The sequence below is a fragment of the Lagenorhynchus albirostris genome, chromosome 3 (genome assembly GCF_949774975.1).
Source record: "Lagenorhynchus albirostris chromosome 3, mLagAlb1.1, whole genome shotgun sequence".
Taxonomy (NCBI): domain Eukaryota; kingdom Metazoa; phylum Chordata; class Mammalia; order Artiodactyla; family Delphinidae; genus Lagenorhynchus; species Lagenorhynchus albirostris.
Window position 1 is genome coordinate 55,275,197 of NC_083097.1, and position 24,035 is coordinate 55,299,231.

The 24,035-nt window shown below is 37.6% G+C and overlaps 1 protein-coding gene across 8 annotated transcripts in view; it reads right to left on the reverse strand.

The window, feature by feature from the left end:
• Positions 1 to 3,047: 3,047 nt before the first annotated feature.
• The window catches only part of CCDC125 (coiled-coil domain containing 125), a 33,386-nt gene continuing 12,398 nt past the window's right edge, over positions 3,048 to 24,035 (reverse strand). For 5 of the 8 annotated variants that reach the window (XM_060143054.1, XM_060143058.1, XM_060143055.1 and 2 more), the window contains 9 exons: positions 22,826 to 22,912; positions 21,798 to 21,875; positions 21,044 to 21,129; positions 17,239 to 17,321; positions 12,842 to 12,957; positions 10,365 to 10,472; positions 9,075 to 9,249; positions 5,354 to 5,484; positions 3,048 to 4,518 (listed from right to left, as the gene is read on the reverse strand). In XM_060143054.1, the coding sequence (XP_059999037.1) occupies positions 4,210 to 4,518; positions 5,354 to 5,484; positions 9,075 to 9,249; positions 10,365 to 10,472; positions 12,842 to 12,957; positions 17,239 to 17,321; positions 21,044 to 21,129; positions 21,798 to 21,875; positions 22,826 to 22,912 (1,173 nt within the window). In that variant the 3' untranslated portion in view covers positions 3,048 to 4,209. The remainder of the gene's footprint in view (positions 4,519 to 5,353; positions 5,485 to 9,074; positions 9,250 to 10,364; positions 10,473 to 12,841; positions 12,958 to 17,238; positions 17,322 to 21,043; positions 21,130 to 21,797; positions 21,876 to 22,825; positions 22,913 to 24,035) is intronic. The other 3 variants (XM_060143053.1, XM_060143060.1, XM_060143059.1) reach the window with 3 other exon arrangements.

Below are 24,035 nucleotides of genomic sequence, written 5' to 3' on the forward strand. Positions count from 1 at the left end.
ATAGCATTACAGATTTGTAGTAAAGGGGGTATTATTTTAAAATAGAAAGATAGTAGTAATATACCAAATACCTGCTACCCTGACTTAACATATGTTAATATACTAAATAGGAAAAAAAAATAACATTACAGATAAAATTGAGCTCCCTTTAACCCTTTAACACATCATTCCATTTTATTTTTTCCTTTTTACCCTCCCCAAAAGAGAATGACTCTCAGGAAATGAGTGTGTCCTTCCATGATTTTATACTGCTATAAGAATGCATGTAGTAGTATACAGTACTGTTTTGGGTCTCACAATTTTAGTGGTAGACAGTACATCTCATACAGCATTTTTATTCTTACTCAAAACTTTAAAACTTAGTTCCCAGTTCTGTAGGTCAGTTACCTCTCATGGCTCAACTGTGTTTTTTTTGCATAGGCCAATATCATGGTGTCAGTTGGACTCTGGGCTCTTCTCTGAAGCTCTAGGGAAGAATCTGCTTCCGAGTTCATACAGTTCATGCCATTTTAATGCTCATGCCTCCTTATCCTTGCTGGTTGTCAGCCAGGGGCCTCTCTTAGCTTCTTAAGGCAGTCCACTTGCCTTGTTGCATGTCACTCTCCATCTGCAAACCGGCAACAGTGTCAAATCTGTCTGGCTTCCTCATCGCTGCCAAGAGAGAAAATTCTGCCTTTTTTTTTTTTTTAAAGGACTCACCTGATAAATGATGTCAGCTCACTAAGGGCTTAATTATACATCTTAAAAATCCCTTCATAGCAGTTACTAGATTAGTGCTTGAATAATCAGGACAGGAATCATGAGAGGGCCATCTTGAGAATTCTGTCACATGGACATTTAGGTTATTTAAAAAGGATTGTTTATATGCACATGCAAGCGTTTCTCTAATGTACATACTTAGAATTGTAATCGTGAGGTCATAGTGTGTATTTTCAATTAGTGTTGATATTGCCACATTTCTCCAAAGTAGTTGTATCAGTTTACACCCCCAGTAGCTGTTCGGTAGTTCTTAAAAATGAAGAAGCCCCTTACCTTACACTGTATACAGAAACTAACTCAAAATATATCAAAGACCTGAACACCAGGCCTAAAGCTATAAAAATTCTTAGAAAATATCATAGAGGGAAAGCTTCATGACATCAGATTTGGCAGGGACTTCCTGGATATGACCCCAAAACACAGGCAGCAAAAGTAAAAAATAGACCATTTGGACTATACCAAAATTAAAAGCTTGTGTGCATCAAAGGAACGTAATCAATAGAATGGAAAGGCAACCTATGGAATGAGAGAAAATATTTGCAAATCATGTATCTGATAAGGGGTTCATATCCAGAATCTGTGAAGAATATATGTTGTTGTTATAGTTCAACAACAAAATCCAAATAAAAAATGGGCAAAGGACTTGAAATAGACATTTCACCAAAGATGATATAGTAATGGCCAAAAAAACCCATGAAAAGATGCCCAACATCACTAATCATTAGGGAAATGCAAGTCAAAACCACAGTGAGATTATCACCTTGTACCTATTAGGATGACTACTACCAAAAAAACCCAGAAAATAACAAGTGTCAGTGAGCATGTGGAGAAATTGGGACCCTTGTAAACTATTGGTGGGAATGTATAAAAACAGTGCCAGCAGCTGTGGGAAACTGTGGTGTTTCCTCAAGAAATTTAAAATGGAATTACCATACGATCCAGCAGCTTCACTTCTGAGCATATACGCGAAAAAATTGAATGTGGTATCCCAAATGAATGCATTCGTTAACCTTTATGTAAGAATCTATTTCACTTCATCATCTCTAGCATTCATACTGTTTGGGGTCTTTGCTAATTTGATACCTCATGCTAATTTACTTTTCTTTGATTTCTACTGTGTTGCTAATCCCTCCTCTGTGAACTGTTGGTTCAGTTTTTTTTTTTAATACCATTTTTAAAGGTATTTTCCATTCAGCTATTACAACATATCAGCTGTATTCTCCATGTTGTAGGATACATCTTTGAGCCTGTCTCACACCCTATAGTTTGTACCCTCATTCCCCACCCCTATATGAACCCTCCCCCTGCAACCACTAGTTTGTTCTCTGTATTTGTGAGTCTGCTGCTTTGTTGTTAAATTCACTAGTTTGTTGTATTTTTTTAGGTTCTACATATAAGTGATATCATGCAGTATTTGTCTCTGTGATTTATTTCACTTAGCATAATGCCCTCCGAGTCCATCCATGTTGCTGCAAAATGGCAAAATTTCGTTCTTTTTTATGACTGAGTAGTATTCCACTGTATGTATAGATACAACATCCTCTTTATCCATCATCTGTTTATGGACACTTAGGTTGCTTCCATACCTTGGCAATTGTGAATAATGCTGCTGTGAACATTGAGGTGCATGTATCTTTATGAAGCAATGATTTGGGGTTTTTTTGGATATATACCCAGGAGTGGAATTGTTGGATCATGTGGTAGTTCTATTTTTAGTTTTCTGAGAAACCTTCATACTGTTTTCCACATTGGCTGCACCAGTTTACATTCCCACCAAGAGTGTATAAGGTTTCCCTTTTCTCCACATCCTCGCTAACATTTGTGTTTTTGATGACAACCATTCTGACAGGTGTGAGGTGATGTCTCATTGTGGTTTTGATTGGCATTTCCCTGATGATTAGCAATGTTGAGCATCTTGACATGTGCCTGTTGGCCATCTGCATTTCCTCTTTGGAAAAATATCTTTTCAAGGCTTCTGCCCATTTTTTAATTGGGTTGTTTGTTCTTTTGATGTTGAGTTGTATGAGCTGTTTATGTATGTTGGACATTAATCCTTTATCGTATCATTTGCAAATATTTTCTCCTGTTCAGTAGGTTGTCTTTTCATTTTGTTGGTTTCCTTTGCTGTGCAAAAGCTTTTAAGTTTAATTAGGTCCCATTTGTTTATTTTTGCTTTTGTTTCCTTTACTTGAGGAGACTGATTCAGATCCTCTGTCCATTTATCAATTGGAATATAAATTTTATCAATTTATTTGAGTTTGTTTTATATACACACATACTTCTTTCTAGTTTTTGTAATGTCATTTTTTTTTTACACTTCCCACTTTGGTATTATTAAATAATCCCAGATCCTTCCTTTCCCTACCTTTTATGTTAAATTATTATATATACTAGGTCTGTGTATGGTCTTTATCCGATTCTCATTGACCTGCTGTTACACTGTTTTAAATAACGTAGCTTTGTATTACCATCAGGACAATACATTTTTTTTAATTTAATTTTTGTTTTATATTGGAATATAGTTGATAGGATAATACATTTTAATATCTGGCAACAGTAGATCCTCATTATTCCTTTTTTCAAAATGTATTTGCCAATTTTTCAACTTTTATTATTATTAATGCCAACCAGTGCTGTTCCTATAACACAGCTATAAATGGTTTATATTGTTACCTTATTATCCTACTGTTAGCTATCTAATTAAGTAGTAATATCTTTTCTTTTCACTAGAGATTAGATAAGTTTTATAACTGCTGACAATGCACTTCCTTTGATATCATTGTGATGCTATTAATATAGTAATATTCCCAAAAGATATTAAAGATTATTACTATGTAATATTTCTAGAAAGAGAAAATAATTTTAAATGGCCTAAAATTCAGCATCAAAACCAAGAAGTTAATTCAGAGTGGCCTAAATGCCAGAATTCTGCATAGATCTGGCTACAGAATGTCACCACTCTGACAAAAAGGAAGCTATGAAATAGGTAACTAGCAATGACTTTGAATATACTGCTGCCAAAGTCCCACCATAGTAACTTTTTTATTGAAGTGAAGGAAATTATTTTTAAACTTTATATGGCAAATGAAAAATCCAGAAAAACACAAAACCAGATAAATGTATTCCAAAAAGTAACAGTCACTCTTGTTGCTTGAGCCAAAAGATCCCTATAAGTCAATCTAAATAGTTAATTTTCTTCTCAAAGTCACTATTTCTTTGTTTTTAAGATGTTGGCAAATACTGAAAATTTCAAAAATATAGTAATATAATTTATAAATATGTCAACACAGAATACTAATAAATGTCTTGTAGAGAACATTTATAAAGCTGCTTCCCCAAATTTAGAATACCCAGAAAACACAACTTCTGAAGATGTAGCAACATTTACATGGTCCGTTTTCACAGTCTCGATATAAGCAGCTCTCAGTTCTAATTTCAACTGGTTTGTCTTCAGTACATGATATTTGATGGCAAAGAACAGGATCTTTTAAGAGTTCTTGTGTAGTATTGATCTGTTTGAAAGTGCTGAATTGAACAAATGCAGCCCACAGAATTAAAAATTTGAACACTTGAATGTACAGGATCACGTAAAACAGGGAATTCTGAAGTTTTCTGCCAGGGGTTTTTTAATGGAGAATTGTCTTTCATAGGATTTTTTTCTTTATTCTCTTTTGAGGTGGTGCCTCTGTCTTCCAAAGCCCGAGCAAGCATGTAACTAACTTTTCTTTGATGAGCCAAAGCTTCTTCTTTATCATTTAACTGCATGCACAGAAATTAAAAACATACCAGTTAGTATATCACAGAGTACAGAGCTATAGTCAGAAGTATTTCATGAAAATGTTCAACCTCCAGTCTAAGCCAGTCAGTATGAATAAATCAATTAGGTATCCACTGATTCCTAAGCATTATGCTACATGGTATTGAGGATTTTTTTTTTAAAGGAAAAATAGAAAACAGCGTTCTATCGAAAAATTTTTTAAGTCATCTGAAGAGAAAGGAGAAAGAAGTATATATTTACATGGTATGTGTGTATATGTGTATATATGTATATATAATACCAATATGTACTTACCTCTGAAAGAATGTTGAAGTTATTTATATAAAAATTGTTTTTATATTTTTATATGCAAATAAACTTTAATACTCTTCTATAGATAAGTATGTTCATATAACATGAGTTTCTTTGTATAGTCATCTATGAAATTGAGGATAACAGGACCGATTTCAGGGTTGTGGTAATGATTAAAGGATATAATGCATGAGGAAGTTCGTTGAACACTAAAAATTCCTGAATATATAAGTCTTGTCATGAACTGTATATGTAACTGCAGATGATGGAGATGCCTGGACTTAATTACAGGGAGCCTCCTCTTTTCAGAGGTGGAGCTTTAAAGCTGCACAGGAAGAACATGGATGGGAGAAGTGGGAAGCATGTGTGGGGTGTTTAAGGAGATGAAGATCATAATTCTGGAAAATGGTACCTGAAATGGGAACAGAGCATAAAGGTCAAGTATAGAGCGATAAAGAGTTGAATTAATAGGAAGGAAAAAGATAAGCTCATCCACAGCCTCTAACAAAAAGCAAAGATACTAACCAAATCTGTTAACGTCTTAAAGACTTCCTGAGGATCATGCTGGTCACCAGTACTCTTAGAACTGTTTTCCAAAGGGAGCATACCCAACAGTTTCTGCCCTAAGGTCTTCTTACTCCTTTGTGATGGTAACCCTAAAATGGAACATGAAAATCCAGCTGAGACACAAAAAGACACTCACTGAAGTACTTCCAGACAAAGAGGTAAGCGTGAACCAAGGCTAATTCATTACTAAATCAGCCAGGACCTTGTCCTCTTCAGGTGACCTCTAGCACAAGTGAGTCAGGCAGCACAGTGCAGTGGGAAAAGCAGACTTTAGAGCCAGGATTGCAAACGCAGGTGAGAGGCCACAGTGTGAGAACCCAGAGCAGCGCCCTCCCATTCTCATTGCTCAGCAGCTGCCCATGGGAGAATGCAGCCTGTGCTACCTGATAATCTCAGTCTTCCAAAGGAGCCAGCAATGCACACTTGCATGTGAAATCTCCCAGTGTAAAGGTTAGCCACCTGCCCACAATATTTGAGAACACTATTCACTCCCAACAAAACATGTCTGCAGACAGGTGGCCTCTGAACCATGCAAACTCTGCTTTAGAGCCAGAAAGACCTGGACTTGAATCCCCATTTAACCACTTCCTAATGGTATCATGTTGGACAAGTTCTCTGAGCTACATATCCTCACTTCCAGAATGAGAATAATAGTACCTATGCTCTATTGTTGGGTTGCTGTGCCATTGAATAATAGAGCACGGGCTGGGGGAAGGGAGTGGGCAGTTAGTACTGAATGGGGATACAGAGTTTGTTTGGGAAGATGAAAAAGTTCTGGAGATGGATGGTGGTGATGATTATACAACAATGAGAATGGACTTCTTGTCACTTAAAAATGGTTAAAATGGTAAGTTTTGAAAAAAATGGTTCTAAAGAACCTAGGAGCAGGACAGGAATAAAGACGCAGATGTAGAGAAGGGACCTGAGGATATGGGGAGGGGGAAGGGTAAGATGGGACAAAGTGAAAGAGAAGCATGGACATACATAACACTACCAAAGGGAGAATAGATAGCTAGTGAGAAGCAGCCACATAGCACAGGGAGATCAGCTTGGTGCTTTGTGACCGCCTGGAGGGGTGGGATAGGGAGGGTGGGAGGGAGGGAGACGCAAGAGGGAGGAGATATGGGGACATATGTATATGTATAACTGATTCACTTTGTTATAAAGCAGAAACTAACACACCATTGTATAGCAATTATACTCCAATAAAGATGTTAAAAAAAAATGTACCTGCTTAAAAAAGAACGGTAAGTTTTATGCATATTTTATCACAATTAAAAAAAAACAATTGTGAAAGCACCTAGCCCAGCTACTGACATAATGCTTAAAAGTCCACATCCTGGAATATGTACACTGATATTCTTCTTCATCCATAGAAAGGATGCAATTTGTAGCAGAAAATACAAAATTTATAGATTTATACAAAGAAAGTTTCAAGAATGTTTTTAGAATGCTGTGCAAATGGTCTAATGATCAGATAAAGTCTAAAGGGACAATTCCCTTTCCACCCAATCCTGATAAACCACAGCGACTGGGCCTCACACCTGACCTTCTTCAATAGCAGCTGTGGCAAGGGGGAAAAGCCAGACAAGTTGACCAGCTCACCAGTTCTGAGAGTGGATGAATCTGTCTCTATTTTCAATCTAAAAAAAAGGAAACATGCTTATAAGCTATCTCTCAGAACTTGTCTAAGCAGCCTTATCAAGAAGAAAAGTTAACACAGTGTTAACCACAAATAAGAAAATGACCTGTAACAGTCATCTTGTACCAGATTACTGAAGTATATTAAAATGAATCAAAGTCTTGTCACTAAGAAACAGAGAGCTACTAAACCTTTTATGGACTTGTAAAGGCTTTTCAGAGATAAACTAATTATTTTAAATTCTGCTTCCAGTCTCTCTCAGTACCTTAACAGAAAGCAAAGATTGGGAGCTGTACCTCTCAAATCGTATTTTCTATGGAGAAGTTCCTGAATTCTGTAAAAAGCTAAGAAAGGCAGGAATTCTGGAATATAAAATGAGTACAAGTGCTGAACTGAATATGAATCTACCGCTTCTATTCTTTCTCCCTACTCTTCTCTCTACCTTCCATCAAAACAAAATCAGATTTTCAAAGGGATTTGACTTCAGTTAACAACACAAAAAACACCTAGGCTGCCCTCTGAGAGTATACCTTTGAAAATTTTGCAACCCAGCTCCTATCAAGGGCCTCACTGAAAGAAGAGGTACTTGAGGAAGATCACCTACACATTTGTTGTTCACGGTAGAACTAGATATTCTTAATGTTTTCCACCAATTCCTCAAAGGCTAAGTACATTGGACTATGTTAGCTTATTTCCCTGGCAAATCACTTACCTTGACATTAAGGTTATACCTTTACCTTTTATCAAGGGATTATTATAGAAAACAGCCATATAAATACTACTTATTTTTTTATTATAAGTGACTGTTGAGGACTTAGCCATTATATTTGCACACTGGCCTCTGTCAGTCTCATATCAGAAAACACCTTTAGAAGTTAATTTCAGTACAATGTGGAATGCCTGATTAAGAACGAACAAGAGTGGAGGAACATTATTTCCCCCCTTTTGCCCTGACTTCCACTTGACTAAATACATAGCTTTTATAATCTGCTTTCACCTCCTTTCACAGTTCTTGTTTACTACTTCTGTTTTTATTATCCCTATAAGCTGTTTCTTAACACTTCAGCAGAGGTGGGTAAAGTTTAGTTAATGAAGCTAAAATTCACAACACTTGACCCCTATACTAATGCTAATATGCACTGTTTGAAAAGAGATATTTCAAACAAAATTAGGTATCTATTATTAAAAGTTTCATTTTTAATACTATAAGATTCTTATTGGTCCTAAATTCATCTGAAAATGAGAGATACTGGAACTAGGATTATGGATTTTTGTCAAAAAAGATTTAGAAACAGGGTCATGTCAGAATTTGAATACTAAAAATTTACACTTCTTAATAAACTTCACTTTAATCTTTCTTGACTGATAAATGGTTTCAAATTGGAATTTTAAATTGAAGCAATATGAAGCCTACTGAATAATACTTACAAATGAAAATTGAGATTGACCATTTAGAGAAACTAAAATTTCTGAAAAATAACAGCTACTTTGTTTATATTGGACAGTCTACATACTTCAATGGCAGTTTATTCTCTCATGCCATTTTTGTATATTTTGTTTACACTAATACCATAATGACTCCAAAATGGCCATGAACTTTTGATAGGCTTGTGAACCAAAACCTAAACCTTAACTTCTGTTTCACTTTTTATAAGAATATTTTATTAATTTGTCCAATTTAAGATTATTTCTCTACTGCTCAGTGTCTCCTTCCAAAGTCACACATTTCAATAAAGTTTAATTAGATAGATTTAATGTTGGGTTCCACTGTTGGGTTCTAGTGCTCTTATTATAAATTTTTTCCACTAAAAATCTCTACCAAAAAAGAGATTCTCCTGTTACTTTATGGTTTCATCTGCGTAAGTAACATCCAGTGACTCCTTTTTTCCCATGGTTGTTATATTTTTAGATAAATCATAACTATATGTGAAATTTCAATTATATTCACCATATTAACTGCTTAATCAACTATGATTATAACCAAAAACAACTGAAATTACCTTATACCTGATTATTACCATTATAATTCATATTTACCATCATCTTTAAGGTGCTTCCAATCTGTCCCTTTTGTTGCTTTCTTACACATTTTATCCATTTGTGTCAATCTTAGTGCCTGGTCATTTTTCCTCATTAATTGTTGCTCAAATGCAATTCTGAATGCATCTGCCATTATGTAGGCTTCTTCTTTACTCTTCTGCAGAAGTTCCAACTGGTTTTGAAAGAAAGTTTGAGAGGTGTTAGAGGCAAAACCAGAACAATTCTTTCCTGAATGCTGAGTCAGATTAGCAAATGCAGTAGGAGTTTTCTGCCTGCCCTTGATCTATTGCATCCGCTTAATCTAATTACTACACGCCATTCTCTTCTGCAGTAGCTGCCCACTCTGAACTAGATTACCAGGAGTTTCTCTTGTGCCTATCAGTTCCCTGGTAATCCTACTCTTAGACCTCATTATCCTAGACGGGCCTTGTGTATGTCCTGCCCAACGAGGAAGAAGGGAGGATGCCAACGGCTGCATTTCAGTTCTGCCTTGGGCCATGCCAGAAAATACCACTGAAAACAATTATGAATACCATCTTTCAGATACCTCCCACAGCTGACTCTGATCTTTGTAATCTTATGCTTTTCCTGATGAATTGCTAATGTTTAGCTGTTTGCTTTCATATATACTCTGAAGACTAAATTCCAAACCTTCAATAAAAACGTTTTAAAAATTACGGTCCATACTGTATTTGTTGTGAAAGCCTAATGATAATGGCAGCTATCATTTGATTAAATGCCAGGCATGGCCCGGTGCTAAACATTATATGTCTACCGTGTTTATTTTTGACAACCACCCTCCAAACTAGTTATTAGCCTCCATTTAACATACGCGTCCAAAGCCACAAAGCTGGAAAATGATGGAGCTGAGATTCAAACCTAGGTCTGGCTGGCATAAGGGTTCCTTCAACTGTACCTTGCAGCTTTTCTAATAAGCTTCATGTTTATCTCTCGCCTAATCGGTGTTGCACATCCTGGTGATTTTAAGCATGTGTGCCTTTTCCTCTAATATCTAGTAATTTTAGGGCCATGTATAGACAAAAGAAATATGAACTTAGGAAATATTAACTAAAACACAGGCAAACAACTTTTCATGGCTGCAATATCGTGCCAAGTAATGTAAATAAAATCCAGTTTATATGTTAATGTTATCATTTAAAACTAAGAATAAGTTCCACAGCCAAAGACTACCAAATTAAGCTAATTATTACATATACTTCCATTTATTCTACTTTGTGTTAATGGAGAAGCAAAACCAAAGCTTTTACTGTTTTGATAACACAATACCTCCTGTTTGACCTGAAGGAGCATTTTCCGAGTAGATGCTGCCAGTCTGGCACAGGTACAGGGGCTCCCTCTGGGACCGTGACAAAGGCAGGCTCCCAGGACTGCAAGCTTTAAATCCAAAAGAATTATCCGTTACTAAGTGTCACGTTGCTCAGCCGTACACAAACACGGGGCGCACACACAAACCCATGCACATTTTATTCAAGCACCTAATTCAAAGAAACTGCAAAGGAAAAAATAGGAAGCTGAGACCATGATTTCAGGACCCAAGGGGAAATTTACAAATGAGGAGAGACTTACTACTTAGAACAAAAATACACAAGAATTCTGCATTCCTTCTGCTCACGCTCCAAAACCTTTCACTTGGTACCAGTTTCCTATACTTCTGAGTTCTTGGCAGGAACTTGACCTAACGAAGTAAATCTAAACATCCACAATATGGATTTCCTGTGACTGGGTTTGGCCTTGCTACCCAGCATTCATTACTGTCAGGTCCTGCCAGGAGAGATGCATGCTCAGAAATGAGTGAATTCTAAGGAAAACAATCATCCTGCCACTCCTAAAAAAATGGTCTATGATCATGTAATAAATTCTTAATATATTTCTTGGCTCATCCACTGTTCTGGAATTGCATATGGCCCTGATCCTTCAAAACCTGTCTTTGGATCACAATGAAGAAACTAATCCATGTGGGTCACTCCTGGTTGACCGCTGTAGCCAGAAGAAAAGCAAAAACTGTTGTACTTTTTTTTTTTTTTTTTTTTTTTGCGGTACGCGGGCCTCTCACTGTTGTGGCCTCTCCCGTTGCGGAGCACAGGCTCCGGATGCGCAGGCTCAGCAGCCATGGCTCAAGGGCCCAGCCGCTCCGCGGCATGTGGGATTTTCCCGGACCGGGGCACGAGCCCGCGTCCCCTGCATCGGCAGGCGGACTCTCAACCACTGCGCCACCAGGGAAGCCCTGTTGTACTTTTTTTAAAAAACCCATTTTGGCAACTAACCACAAGTTGCTTTCCCAAAATATTCCAACAGCTTCCAATTTAATGGAGGCGGTCTATGTAACATATTGTGCCATATCTTTTAAAGTTTCATGTGGAACATACTACAAAATTATTGTCTAAGCTTCCTGCTGCTATAAATTTCACATGGACTGGCTTAAAACAGAATCTTATTTTAGAGACTGTTTAGAGAGGAAGATTCCACGGTCTCTCTTAGTGTAAAGGCTATTTCAGAAAATTCCTTCTTGCATTAATGATAACTGTGAAGTACACAGTGAGCTTTCAGTTGACTCAAGTGTACAAATGGCGGCTATGTGGCAGATTGGTATCTTCCCTTTTCAACTTCCCGCTCCTGATGATTGTCCCTGCGAAAGTTGCCAAAAACAACTTAAGACCTGGGTAGGGCCAATATAAAAATGCAAGGTTTCTGCAGGGACCTCTGCATCCTAATTCTATGTCCTTACCTCAGTGCTCCTTCATCACCTGGCTCAGGGCCCACGTTCTTGCCTGCCATAACGTTACTTAGAGCCTACTCAAGATTATAATAAAGCACGCTTTTTCTGAACTTTCTCTCCACTCAGTTTCTTTTATTTTTCTTTTTTTTGCTATTACACTAGTTTTCCACCCAGGCAGTAGAGCATGGTGATCAAAAGCACAGACTCTAAACTCTACCTGGGTGTAAATCCCAGCTCCACCACTTAGTAGCTTTCTGACTTTGGGCAAATCACTTAAACCTTCTGTGCCAAAATTACCTCATTTGTAAAACAGGGATTTAATTGTACTCACCTTATTTGGTAGTTGTGAGAATTAAATGTGTTAATCTATGTGAATCACTTAGTGTCTGGCACTTACTAAGGACTATGTATTTGCTATTATTAGTACTAGTTGCTTTATTTGAAATTCTATAATAAGTGAATGGCTACCCCTTCTCACTCCACTGGTACGCTTATTCCTCATGAGTCCCCAGGACATTTGTAAGACATTTCACACCTCAGCAAGCAATTAGCAATGCATCAGCAGATCTTTGTCCTGGACCTGGTTCAACCCCAGAGTGACTGCATCACTTTGGGAAAGTAACCAAAACTATCTGAGCCTGAGTTTCCTCCTCTGTAAAATGGGGATAATACCTGCTTTGCAGCCCTCAAAAGACCATTACGAAGATCAGATTAAAAAATGTGTGGCAAAGTACTCTGATGCTGTAAGCCTCTACCCAGGGAAGATACTACTAACATACTTTCTGCTAAAAAGAAAAAGGAAATAAAAGAGACAGGAAGTGGCTAGCACATCCCCTAATGTCCAAGAATGCTGTGCCTGAAAGGTATGGTACCAGCACGGCTGAAGAGTGGACCTGGGCCTCTCTCACCCTCGGTCTCAAATTGCTAAGTATGGTTCTATCCTAGAAGTGGAGCTGATGGCGACAGCAGAAAGAAAATGGAAGTGGAAAATTTCCCTCCTACTAAACTTTCATACCTGCTTACCTACCTCAAGACCTGAAACCTCTGTAAAGCCACTTGTGTCCTGGCATGTGTTTTCCTGAGCCATCTTCTGCTGTTTGATATCAAGCATGGCGAGGGCCTCCAAATACTGTTGATTCAAAACTAGGAAGGGCCATGTAAGAAAGTGTTAGGAGGTCTAACCCCAGCCTCACCTAATCCAGTTAAACCAACACCGCATACTTCTTCTAAGCAAGGGATATACAACTACCCACAAAATCTGTCTCCAACCAGAAAATTTGATAGAATAGTGGGTATCAAGTGAGTTAAAACTAGATAAAATGTTATTTTTAATGTGGAAATAATTTTGCAACCGAAGTCTGGTCTTCATTTGCTCAAAGAAACTTTGTAGGATTTTCAAAAGGAGAACATACAAAGGCTAATTATCCACACTGTGAGACGATCAGATGATGAAATCTCATATATTGTATTAAAGTCAACTCTACCAGCTCTCCAAACTCTATCAGACTTTTCTTTTAGTTAGTTTTCACAAGAGGCTCTCAACGCAAATATTTAGAACAAGAGGGGTCCTGTTACTTACTGGAAAGCAGAGTAACAGTAACTTTCCCTCTCTTCTTATAGGGTGGAAGGATAGGGAGGAAGGGACAGGAGTAGTGGTTATGAGCAACTTCTGTCCTGGTACCAACCTAACATGGGGGAAATCACTATCTGCTCAAATCACTGGTGTGGAGAAGCATATCTGTGTGTGCAGTTCTCATCCAGGGGACTGCCACAGTTCACTTACTACACTATGTAAAGTGCCGCTCTCGGGCCCATGACCTGACTGAGCACTCATTTTATGCCTTTCAAGCCACCACTTTAAAAGAGTTTCTGCTGGGAATTTCCTGGCGGTCCAGTGGTTAGGGCTCCGGGCTCTCACTGCCAGGGGCCCAGGTTTGATCCCTGGTCAGGGAACTAAGATCCCACATGCCACATGGTGTGGCCAAAAAAAAGATTTCTAAAAAGTTGGTACCACATTAATACTCTTTCATTAACTTTTGTCATATAGTGACTCATTATATAAAAGATATGCCGTGTGTGTGTGTGTATATACACATACATCTATATAATTTAATGAGTCAAATAATATTTTGAAAAATATTTGTATTAGTGACAAAGTCACAGAAGACACTTTTATGAGAAAAAATTATGTTGAATAACTATACAATTTTATACTTTTCTTACTAGATTCCCAATAAACATACACCTACTCAGGTTCCTCAAACATCAGGTACTCTACCATTTTGTTTACACTGAGTATAAAAACTAAAGGATAAAGGGAGAATCAGGAGAAATTGCTTAATGGGTATAAGGTTTTATTTTGTAGTCATGGATACGTTTTAGAACTAGATGTTTATAAGCGTTATGAATTGTTCACTTTTAAATGGTTTAAGTTAGGTGAATTTCACCTCAAATTTTTTTTTAATTCGAAAACCTAACTGATCAAACCCACAGCCAACATCGTTCTCAATGGTGAAAAACTGAAACCATTTCCTCTAAGATCAGGAACAAGACAAGGTTGACCACTCTCACCACTATCATTCAACATAGTTTTGGAAGTTTTAGCCACAGCAATCAGAGAAGAAAAAGAAATAAAAGGAATCCAAATCAGAAAAGAAGAAGTAAAGCTGTCACTGTTTGCAGATGACATGATACTATACATAGAGAATCCTAAAGGTGCTACCAGAAAACTACTAGAGCTAATCAATGAATTGGTAGAGTAGCAGGATACAAAATTAATGCACAGAAACCTCTTGCATTCCTATACACTAATGATGAAAAATCTGAAAGAGAAATTAAGGAATAACTCCCATTTACCACTGCAACAAAAAGAATAAAATACCCAGGAAAAAACCTACCTAAGGAGACAAAAGACCTGTATGCAGAAAACTATAAGACACTGATGAAAGAAATTAAAGATGATACAAACAGATGCAGAGATATACCATGTTCTTGGATTGGAAGAATCAACATTGTGAAAATGACTATACTACCCAAAGCACTCTACAGATTCAATGCAATCCCTAACAAACTAACAATGGCATTTTTCACAGAACTAGAACAAAAAATTGCAGAATTTGTATGGAAACACAAAAGACCCCAAATAGCCAAAGCAATCTTGAGAAACAAAAACAGAGCTGGGGGAATTAGGCTCCCTGACTTCAGACTATACTACAAAGCTACAGTAATCAAGACAGTATGGTATTAGCACAAAAACAGAAATATAGATCAATGGAACAAGAGAGAAAGCCCAGAGATAAACCCATGCACCTATGGTCACCTTATCTTTGATAAGGAGGCAAGAGTATACAATGGAGAAAAGACAGCCTCTTCAATAAGTGGTGCTGGGAAAACTGGACAGGTACATGTAAAAGGATGAAATTAGAACACTTCCTAAAACCATACACAAAAATAAACTCAAAATGGATTAAAGACCTAAATGTAAGGCCAGACACTATAAAACTCTTAGAGGAAAACAGGCAGAACGCTCTGACATAAATCATAGCAAGATCCTTTTTGACCCACCTCCTAGAAAAATGGAAATAAAAATAAACAAATGGGGGCTTCCCTGGTGGCGCAGTGGTTGAGAGTCCGCCTGCCGATGCAGGGGATACGGGTTCGCGCCCTGGTCCGGGAAGATCCCACGTGCCGCAGAGCCGCTGGGCCCGTGAGCCATGGCCGCTGAGCCTGCACGTCCGGAGCCTGTGCTCTGCAACGGGAGAGGCCACACAGTGAGAGGCCCGCGTACCACAAAAACAAAATAAACAAATGGGACCTAATGAAACTTAAAAGCTTTTGCACAGCAAAGGAAACCACAAACAAGACAAAAAGGCAACCCTCAGAATGGGAGAAAATATTTAAAAACAAAGCAACTGACAAAGGATTAATCTCCAAAAAATATACAAGCAGCTCATGCAGCTCAATATCAAAAAAACAAACAACCTGGACTTCCCTGGTAACACAGTGGTTAAGAATCTGCCTGCCAATGCAGAGGACACAGGTTTGATCCCTGGGCCGGGAAGATCCCACATGCCATGGAGCAACTAAGCCCGTGCACCACAACTACTGAGCCTGTGCTCTAGAGCCCATGAGCCACAACTACTGAGCCCACACGCCACAACTACTGAAGCCCAGGCGCCTAGAGCCCGTGCTCCGCAACAGGAGAAACCACTGCAAGTGAGAAGCCCGCGCACTGCAACGAAGACGCAACGCAGCCAAATTAATGTAATTAATTAATTAAAAAAAAAAGAATCCAAAAATGGGCAGAAGACCTAGATAGACATTTCTCCAAAGAAGATATACAGATTGCCAACAAACACATGAAAGGATGCTCAACATCACTAATCATTAGAGAAATGCAAATCAAAACTACAATGAGATATCATCTCACACCAGTCAGAATCATCAAAAAATCTACAAACAATAAATGCTGAAGAGGGTGTAGAGAAAAGGGAACCCTTTTGCACTGTTGGTGAGAATGTAAATTGATACAGCCACTATGGAGAACAGTATGGAGGTTCCTTAAAAAACTAAAAGTAGAACTACCAGATGACCCAGCAATCCCACCTACTGGGCATATACCCTGAGAAAATCATAATTCAAAAAGAGTCATGTACCACAATGTTCATTGCAGCACTATTTACAACAGCCAGGACATGGAAGCAACCTAAGTGTCCATCGACAGATGAATGGATAAAGATATGGCACATATATACAATGGAATATTACTCAGCCATAAAAAGAAATGAAACTGAGTTATTTGTAGTGAGGTGGATGGACCTAGGGTCTGTCATACAGAGTGAAGTAAGTCAGAAAGAGAAAAACATATACCGTATGCTAACACATATATATGGAATCTAAAAAAAATAAAATAAAATAGTTCTGATGAGCCTAGGGGCAGGACAGGACACAGACGTAAAGAAGGGACTAGAGGACACGGGGAGTAGGAATGGTAAGCTGGGACGAAGTAGAGAGTAACACTGACATATATACACTACCAAATGTAAAACAGATAGCTAGTGGGAAGCAGCTGCATAGCACAGGGAGATCAGCTCGGTGCTTTGCAACCACCTAGAGAGGTGGGATAAGGAGGGTGGGAGGGAGATGCAAGAGGGAGAGGATATGGGGATATATGTATACATATAGCTGATTCACTTTGTTATACAGCAGAAACGAACACAACATTGTAAAGCAAGTATACTCCAATAAAGATGTTAAAAAAAAACCTAACTGATGCATTTCTTCTCTTTTATCCTGAAAATATGTTACTTCAAAATATTAGCACTTTGTCTATTGATACTTTGTTCTTAACATAGGACATTCTATATAAAACTGATCTTTTAACATAGTATTTTTAAAGAATTATCAAAATACCACTCTACTTACTTGTATTTTCAGACTTGAGCATTTTAATTTCTTCTGTTTTCAGTTTCAAAGTTTCTTTGAGGACTGCATTTTCACAATTTAGCCTGGAAAAAAGTACCCTCCAAGTAACTAAAACATTAATACTTTGTAGGTGAATGAGAATATTTAATCCCATAATTAGAACATGAAAACTCTAATATAATTTTTCTTACATCAAAACAGTCTAGAATTTATATATGTAATAAAATAAAAATTTAAAGGAGTGTGGTTAGACTTTGAACTTACTCTTAACCCTTCTGTATACTTAGCTGAGAAAGTATGAGAACCAGAAATACCTCTAAGTCATCTATTTTGAACATTCATTCTCTTTACTAAAGTTTCAATCAAGTTAATTACCATTTGAACACCAACTACATGCTTAGGTCACCTTCCAAAATTTGCATAAAAAGATACATAGGGAGGTACAAACTTCCAGTTGTAAAATAAATAAGTCCTGGGGATGCAATGTACAGCATGAAGCCTGTAGCTAACAATTATTGTACAGTATTTGAAAGCTCCTAAGAGAGTAGACCTTAAAAGTTCTCAACATAAGAAAAAAACTGTAATGATGTACGTCAATGAATATTAACTAGATTTATTGTGATGATCATTTTGCAACATATACAAATATCAAATCATTATATTGTACATCTGAAACTAATACACTGTTATATGTCAATCATACCTCAATTTAAGAAAAAGATACATAGGGAGCTTTATCTATTGAATGAAAATTGGAATTACTTACAAGAGTTCCTAAATTGCCCACCATCGGGACTTCCCTGGTGGTGCAGTGGTTAAGAATCCGCCTGCCAATGCAGGGGACATGGGTTCGAGCCCTGGTCCGGGAAGATCTCACATGCCGCAGAGCAACTAAGCCCACAAGCCACAGCTACTGAGTCCACGTGCCACAACTACTGAAGCCCGCACACCTAGAGCCCATGCTCCGCAACAAGAAAAGCCACTGCAGTGAGAAGCCCATGCACCACAACGAATAGTCCCCACTCTCAGCAACTAGAGAAGGCCTGCACGCAGCAATGAAGACCCAACACAGCCAAAAATAAGTAAATAAATAAATAAATTTATAAAGGGGAAAAAAAAAGGTGCTTTATTCCTCAAGGGCTATAGACATTGCTTGAGAAACTGATTTCAGGTTTTATTAATTTGTAGGTAATTCATGGAAAGGGAATGTCTTAGATTTACATTTTTTGTTTTTTAGATATAACTGACATATTACATTAGTTCAGGTGTACAACACAATGACTCAACACCTGTACATATCACAAAATGTTCACCACAATACAGTCAACATGCGTCACATACATGGATACAGAATTTTTTTTTTCTTGTGATGTGAACCATATTTCACTTTTAATTGAGAAACTTTAACTTCGTGACCACCGTTTTAATGATACGAGGACTGTCCCAAGCACAGCATGTAATATTCCCTAGGAATATCACGTCTTGGTAGGTATTTTATTTAAAGTTATAAATTAGACCAGATGATCTGGTGACCGTTTTTAATTACAATTCAGGCTAAATTTAATTCAGGCTAAAAACAAAACTGTAAACAAATATGGAACTCTAGTTAATGGGTTTGATTTTACAATGGTATGTATTAGCAATTCTAAAGTTACTTTCTGTACAGTCTGTGATGGAACAAATAAGTAAACATACAGGGTAACTGGAGCCAGGTGTCTCCTTGTGGGACTTACAAATGCAGAGAGGGGCAAGGCTAAGATGAACCCTGTGGTGGTGGTCTGCAATTGGAGATATGAGTATGATCTCATTGATACGTGACAGATACATACATACATAAATGATAAAGAGACAGGTAGATAGATGATAAATCGATGACACAGAAAGACAGATAGATAGATGTATATATATGTGTGTCTGCATCTGTGTATTTTCCAGCTCTGTCCTCTGAGAGGAACTTCACGCAGTGAATCCTCAGTAGTAATGAGCACACCTAGCACTCAGATCTTGATTTCTAAACACCATTCCCCATTAAAAGGAACTGCTGCTCCTTGAAGAGATACCTAATATTGTAGGCATACTGGCCTAGAATATCTTGTACCAGGAAGCAAGAAAGAGCTCAGAGAAAAATAAATGTCAAAAAGTCACAGGAACACCTGTGCCTGATGGGGCTCCCACTGACCAAAGTTGGAAAATTTTAAGCATCAAAAGAAATTATGGTAGTAATAGCTTTTAACCCACTGAATAATGCAAGAATCCTTGAATCCGTATTGGTATAAACAAACAAATGAGAAGGAAAAACTCTTTTTTACAGTAAAATGCCAACATACAAATGTAGAAGGAAGAAGGGAATTAGAAAATTACCATTTGGCAACACTGTAGTAATAATTGCTTCAGGTAGAATATCAGTGGATACAAAAACGAGTGGGTGAAAAGTCTGCTGAGTCACAGTATAGTTACATAATTTTCAAGTATCTCTCCACAAGATGCTTATTAATTACAAGGGGAAAAACAGTGACTTAATAGTGGAGAATGAGGGCAGACGCCATACCTTAACCGAGTGATCAAGATTCACATCCTAGGAATAGGACAAATCAGCACCACATGCCTCCTGATGTGATGGACTAAGAATACATTGCTTCAGTGGTAATATTGCCCAAAATGCACAACCCAATTCAAGTCAGAAGCATCAGATACCCTCATTGTAGGATATTCTATAAAATAATGGGCCTGTCCGCCTCAAAAAACTGTAAAGGTTATAAAAGATAAGCACTGAAGAACTGTTTCAGATTAAAGGAGACTAAAATTTAGACATGACAACCAAATGCAACATGTGGTTCTGGACTGGTCCTGAACAGGGGAAATTGTTTTTTCTCTTTTGCTCTAAGAACATTATTAAGATAGTTGGTAATATAAAGAATAATATAACATTATTAAGATAGTTGGTAATATAGTTGGCACATTAAATAATAGTATTGGGTTAAGGTCTTGATTTTTATAACTATATTATGTTATAAACGAGAACGTCCCTTTTTAAAAAAAATACAAACTGAAGTATTTAGAGTAATGGGACCCTATATATGCACAATGGTTCAGAAAATATTACCTCTATATTTATGTATTTAACTACAAAGAGAGCGAAAGAAAGGAAAAAAGAATGATAAAGTAAATGTGATAAAGAGTTAAAATTTGGAGAATCTCGGTGAAAGATATATAGGAGTTGTTCTATTCTTACAACTGTTCTGTAAGTCTTCAATTATCTCAAATTAAGAGTTAAGAAGTAATAAATCTTAAAATTAGGTACTAAAGCCATCTATAACCCCAGATACCAAATCAATTTCTCAGTGATTAAATTATAGCATATTCATAAGGTCAAAGTTATTAAATAAATTCACACTAATACAAGAGTTGCTCAAAAGACTTTGAAAAAACAGTGCAAGGCTAAAATAACTTGGGAAACATGGCTCTTAAACTGTATTTTAATATACAGTTTATACTAGTTTTTAAAGAAAGAAAATTAACAGTAACAGTAAAATATGGAACTGGTAAGTGGGTAAGCAATATGAATCTTATTTTATTTTATTTTTTTTTGGCTGTGCCACGTGGCTTGCAGTATCTTAGTTCCCCGACCAGGGATTGAACCCAGGCCATGGCAATGAAAGCACCAAGTCCTAACCACTGGACAACCAGGGAATTCCCTGAATTTTATACTTAGTGTGCTCAAAAAAGAAGAAAGCCTAAGCTACATTTGAATTATACACAGTTTAAAAATTTCCAAAGAAAAATTATGGAATAATAATATACAAACCTGTCATATCTTTGGATCCAAGATTCCTCTATATTTTTAAATCTATTGCGATCAAATTCTATTTCCCACTGCAAGGCATTTATTTCCTATAGAAAAAAATAGCACTTTCAAGGAAATTACTACAAATAAATCATTTCATGACTTTTGAATATCTGAAATAAATCATTTAGTCACTTCACAGAAATAGGTTAAAGACAAAAAAACTAATTACTGCTCAAAAAGAGTCTATGATGTTTATAAACACATATGACACGCCTCTTTAGCACTCAAAAAGCTTTGCTGAAGCTTACTTATTATAGGGAACATTTCAAATTTGTTGGCCTGAACCTAGATTTCTCATTGTCCCCAACCCATGCAGACCCCAACATATACTCCTGGAAGTCTGAGCCCAGGACACTCCCACCAAGGGAGAGTAAAACAGGAATAGGAAGATGACCATCTAGGGTGATTCTTAACTACCTTTTTAGTGAAGATGAGATGATCAGAAAGAGGAAGGCTCTGCAGGGCAAGCAGAAGAAGAAAAATAGGAAAAGAAGAAAAACAGGAAGTGTCGATTTGGCAGGCTTAGCCCATGTGACAATCTGTTTTGGATTATAAGCTCCAAAAGGGAAGGGACTGTATGAAGTTGAAGTACACCTAGCAGAGGGTATGCACAAATGACATATCCACTGGTACGGTGATTTTTAAGGGAATTCTATTTGAAAGCTTATTGAATTGAACAAGTCTACACTATACGCTATATGTGGTCAAATACCTTCTCCAAGGATCTCTTTTGTTCCACAGTTTTTTGAAGCACTGCCTGGGTATGACTTGTGGCTTTGCCAAATATTGCCTAAGAAAAATAAAGATTGTAACAGTATAAATTAAATTTCCAATCACCCTTAATATGCAAGGTGAAGTTCACATTTTTATTTTAAGACAGTAGAAAAGTACCTTGAGATGAGATTCCCACAGAGACCTTTTGTATAGAGTTTGATAGTTCAAAAGTCAGAAGATCTTGGTTTGGTCCTTTCCCAATGAACGTTAGAATGAATGAATGGATTTCGCACACAAGGACATGTACATGAACATTCATAGCAGCATTATTCATAATAGCCCAAAATACCTATCAACTGGTAAATGGATAAACAAAATGTGGCATATCTATATAATGGAATATTATCTGGCAATAAAAAAGGAAGAAAGCACTGACACATGCTACAACATGCATGAACCTTCAAAATACGCTAACTATAAGAATCAAGAGGCAAAAGAATCTAGACATATACTGTATGGTTCTATTTATGAAATAGAAAAGGCAAAGCTATAAAGCAGAAAGTAGATTAGTGGTGGCTGGGGATGGGAATGGGAATAACTGCTAATGGGTAAGAGGTTCCTTTTTTGGGGTGATGGAAATGTTCTAAATTAAGTTGTGATGATAGTTACACAATTCTAAGTTTAGTAAAAATAAATTGCTTAAAACAAGTGAAATTCATGACGTTAAGTTATATCTTAATAAAGCTGTTTTAAAAATCTATAGCTCAAAAAAAAACTGTATTAAACACGGATGCTTTTATTTTAAAAGCTATAACCAGGGAGTTCCCTGGTGGTCTAGTGTTCAGGATTCGGCACTTTTACTGCCATGGCCCGGGTTCAATCCCTGGTTGGGGAACTGAGATCCGGCAAGCTGTGCAGAATGGCCAAAAATATAAAAATAAAATTAAATTTAAAAAATAAAAGATAAAACCATACTACCTATCATTGGAATGTGTACCTGGTGAAAGTGTAAAAGTAACTTCTTACATTGCTTTGAAGAATTCTCAATGCTTCCTCTTTACCTTCAAGATGTCTTTGAGATGCCTCAAGTTCAGTTTTCAAAATTTCTACCTCCTGAGGAGAAAAATACAATTAGTCTTCCTATCTGTGAGATATGCAACCCCAAATGATCAATTTAGACAGTCTACATTTAAGCTCAACATTCACTTTGACTCAAAGTGCTCTGACCTTACAAAATGAGGTTGGAAATTCCTCCAGGCTTTATAAGTGGACCAGACAGGCTAAAACTGAGATGCTCGCTGTCAGGTGCCAGTTATGACTAAAAGCCCAAATCTTTTGCTTTTACCCATCTAGGCCACACACACAGTTAATAATTTGGAGAAAAAGCTTTAGACCACATAAAATAAGAACATGATCCGCTACACAGGCTACAGTAGCTATTATAGGTAGAACCGTGCCCCCCATCCCAAAAGATATGCTCAAATCCTAACCCCTGGTACCATAAATTCGACCTTATTTGGAAATAGGGTCTTTACAGATGTAATTAATGTCATACTAGACTACAGTAGGCCTCAATCCAATGACTGGTGTGACGCAGCTACAAGCCAAAGGTTGTTGGGGGCAACCGCCAGAAGCTAGGAGGTGGTAAAGGATTCTCCTCTAGACCCTTCAGAGGGAACGTGGCCCACATCTTGATTTCAGACCACTAGCTGCCATAGCTGAGAGAGAATCGATCTGCTCTTTTTTTTTTTTTTTTTGCGGTATGCGGGCCTCTCACTGTTGTGGCCCCTCCCGTTGCAGAGCAGAGGCTCCGGTCGCGCAGGCTCAGTGGCCATGGCTCACAGGCCCAGCCGCTCCGCGGCATGTGGGATCTTCCCGGACCGGGGCACGAACCCGTGTCCCCTGCATCAGCAGGCAGACTCTCAACCACTGCGCCACCAGGGAAGCCGCGATCTGCTCTTTTAAGACACCAGTTTGTCACGGCAGCCCTAGGAAACCAGTAGAGTAGCGGTCACCAGAAGAGATACAAAGGCACAGTAAGGGAGTTCCCTGGCGGTCCAGCAGTTAAGACCCCATGTGTCCACTGCAGGGGGCCTGAGGTTCGACCTCTGGTCGGGAAACTAACATCCCACATGCTACGGCCAAAACAAAACCCAAAAAAACAAACAAAAAAAACAAATGCACACTAAGACGGGCTTTCTGTTCCTGAAAGAACAAGCACCCTCATAGAAACTCC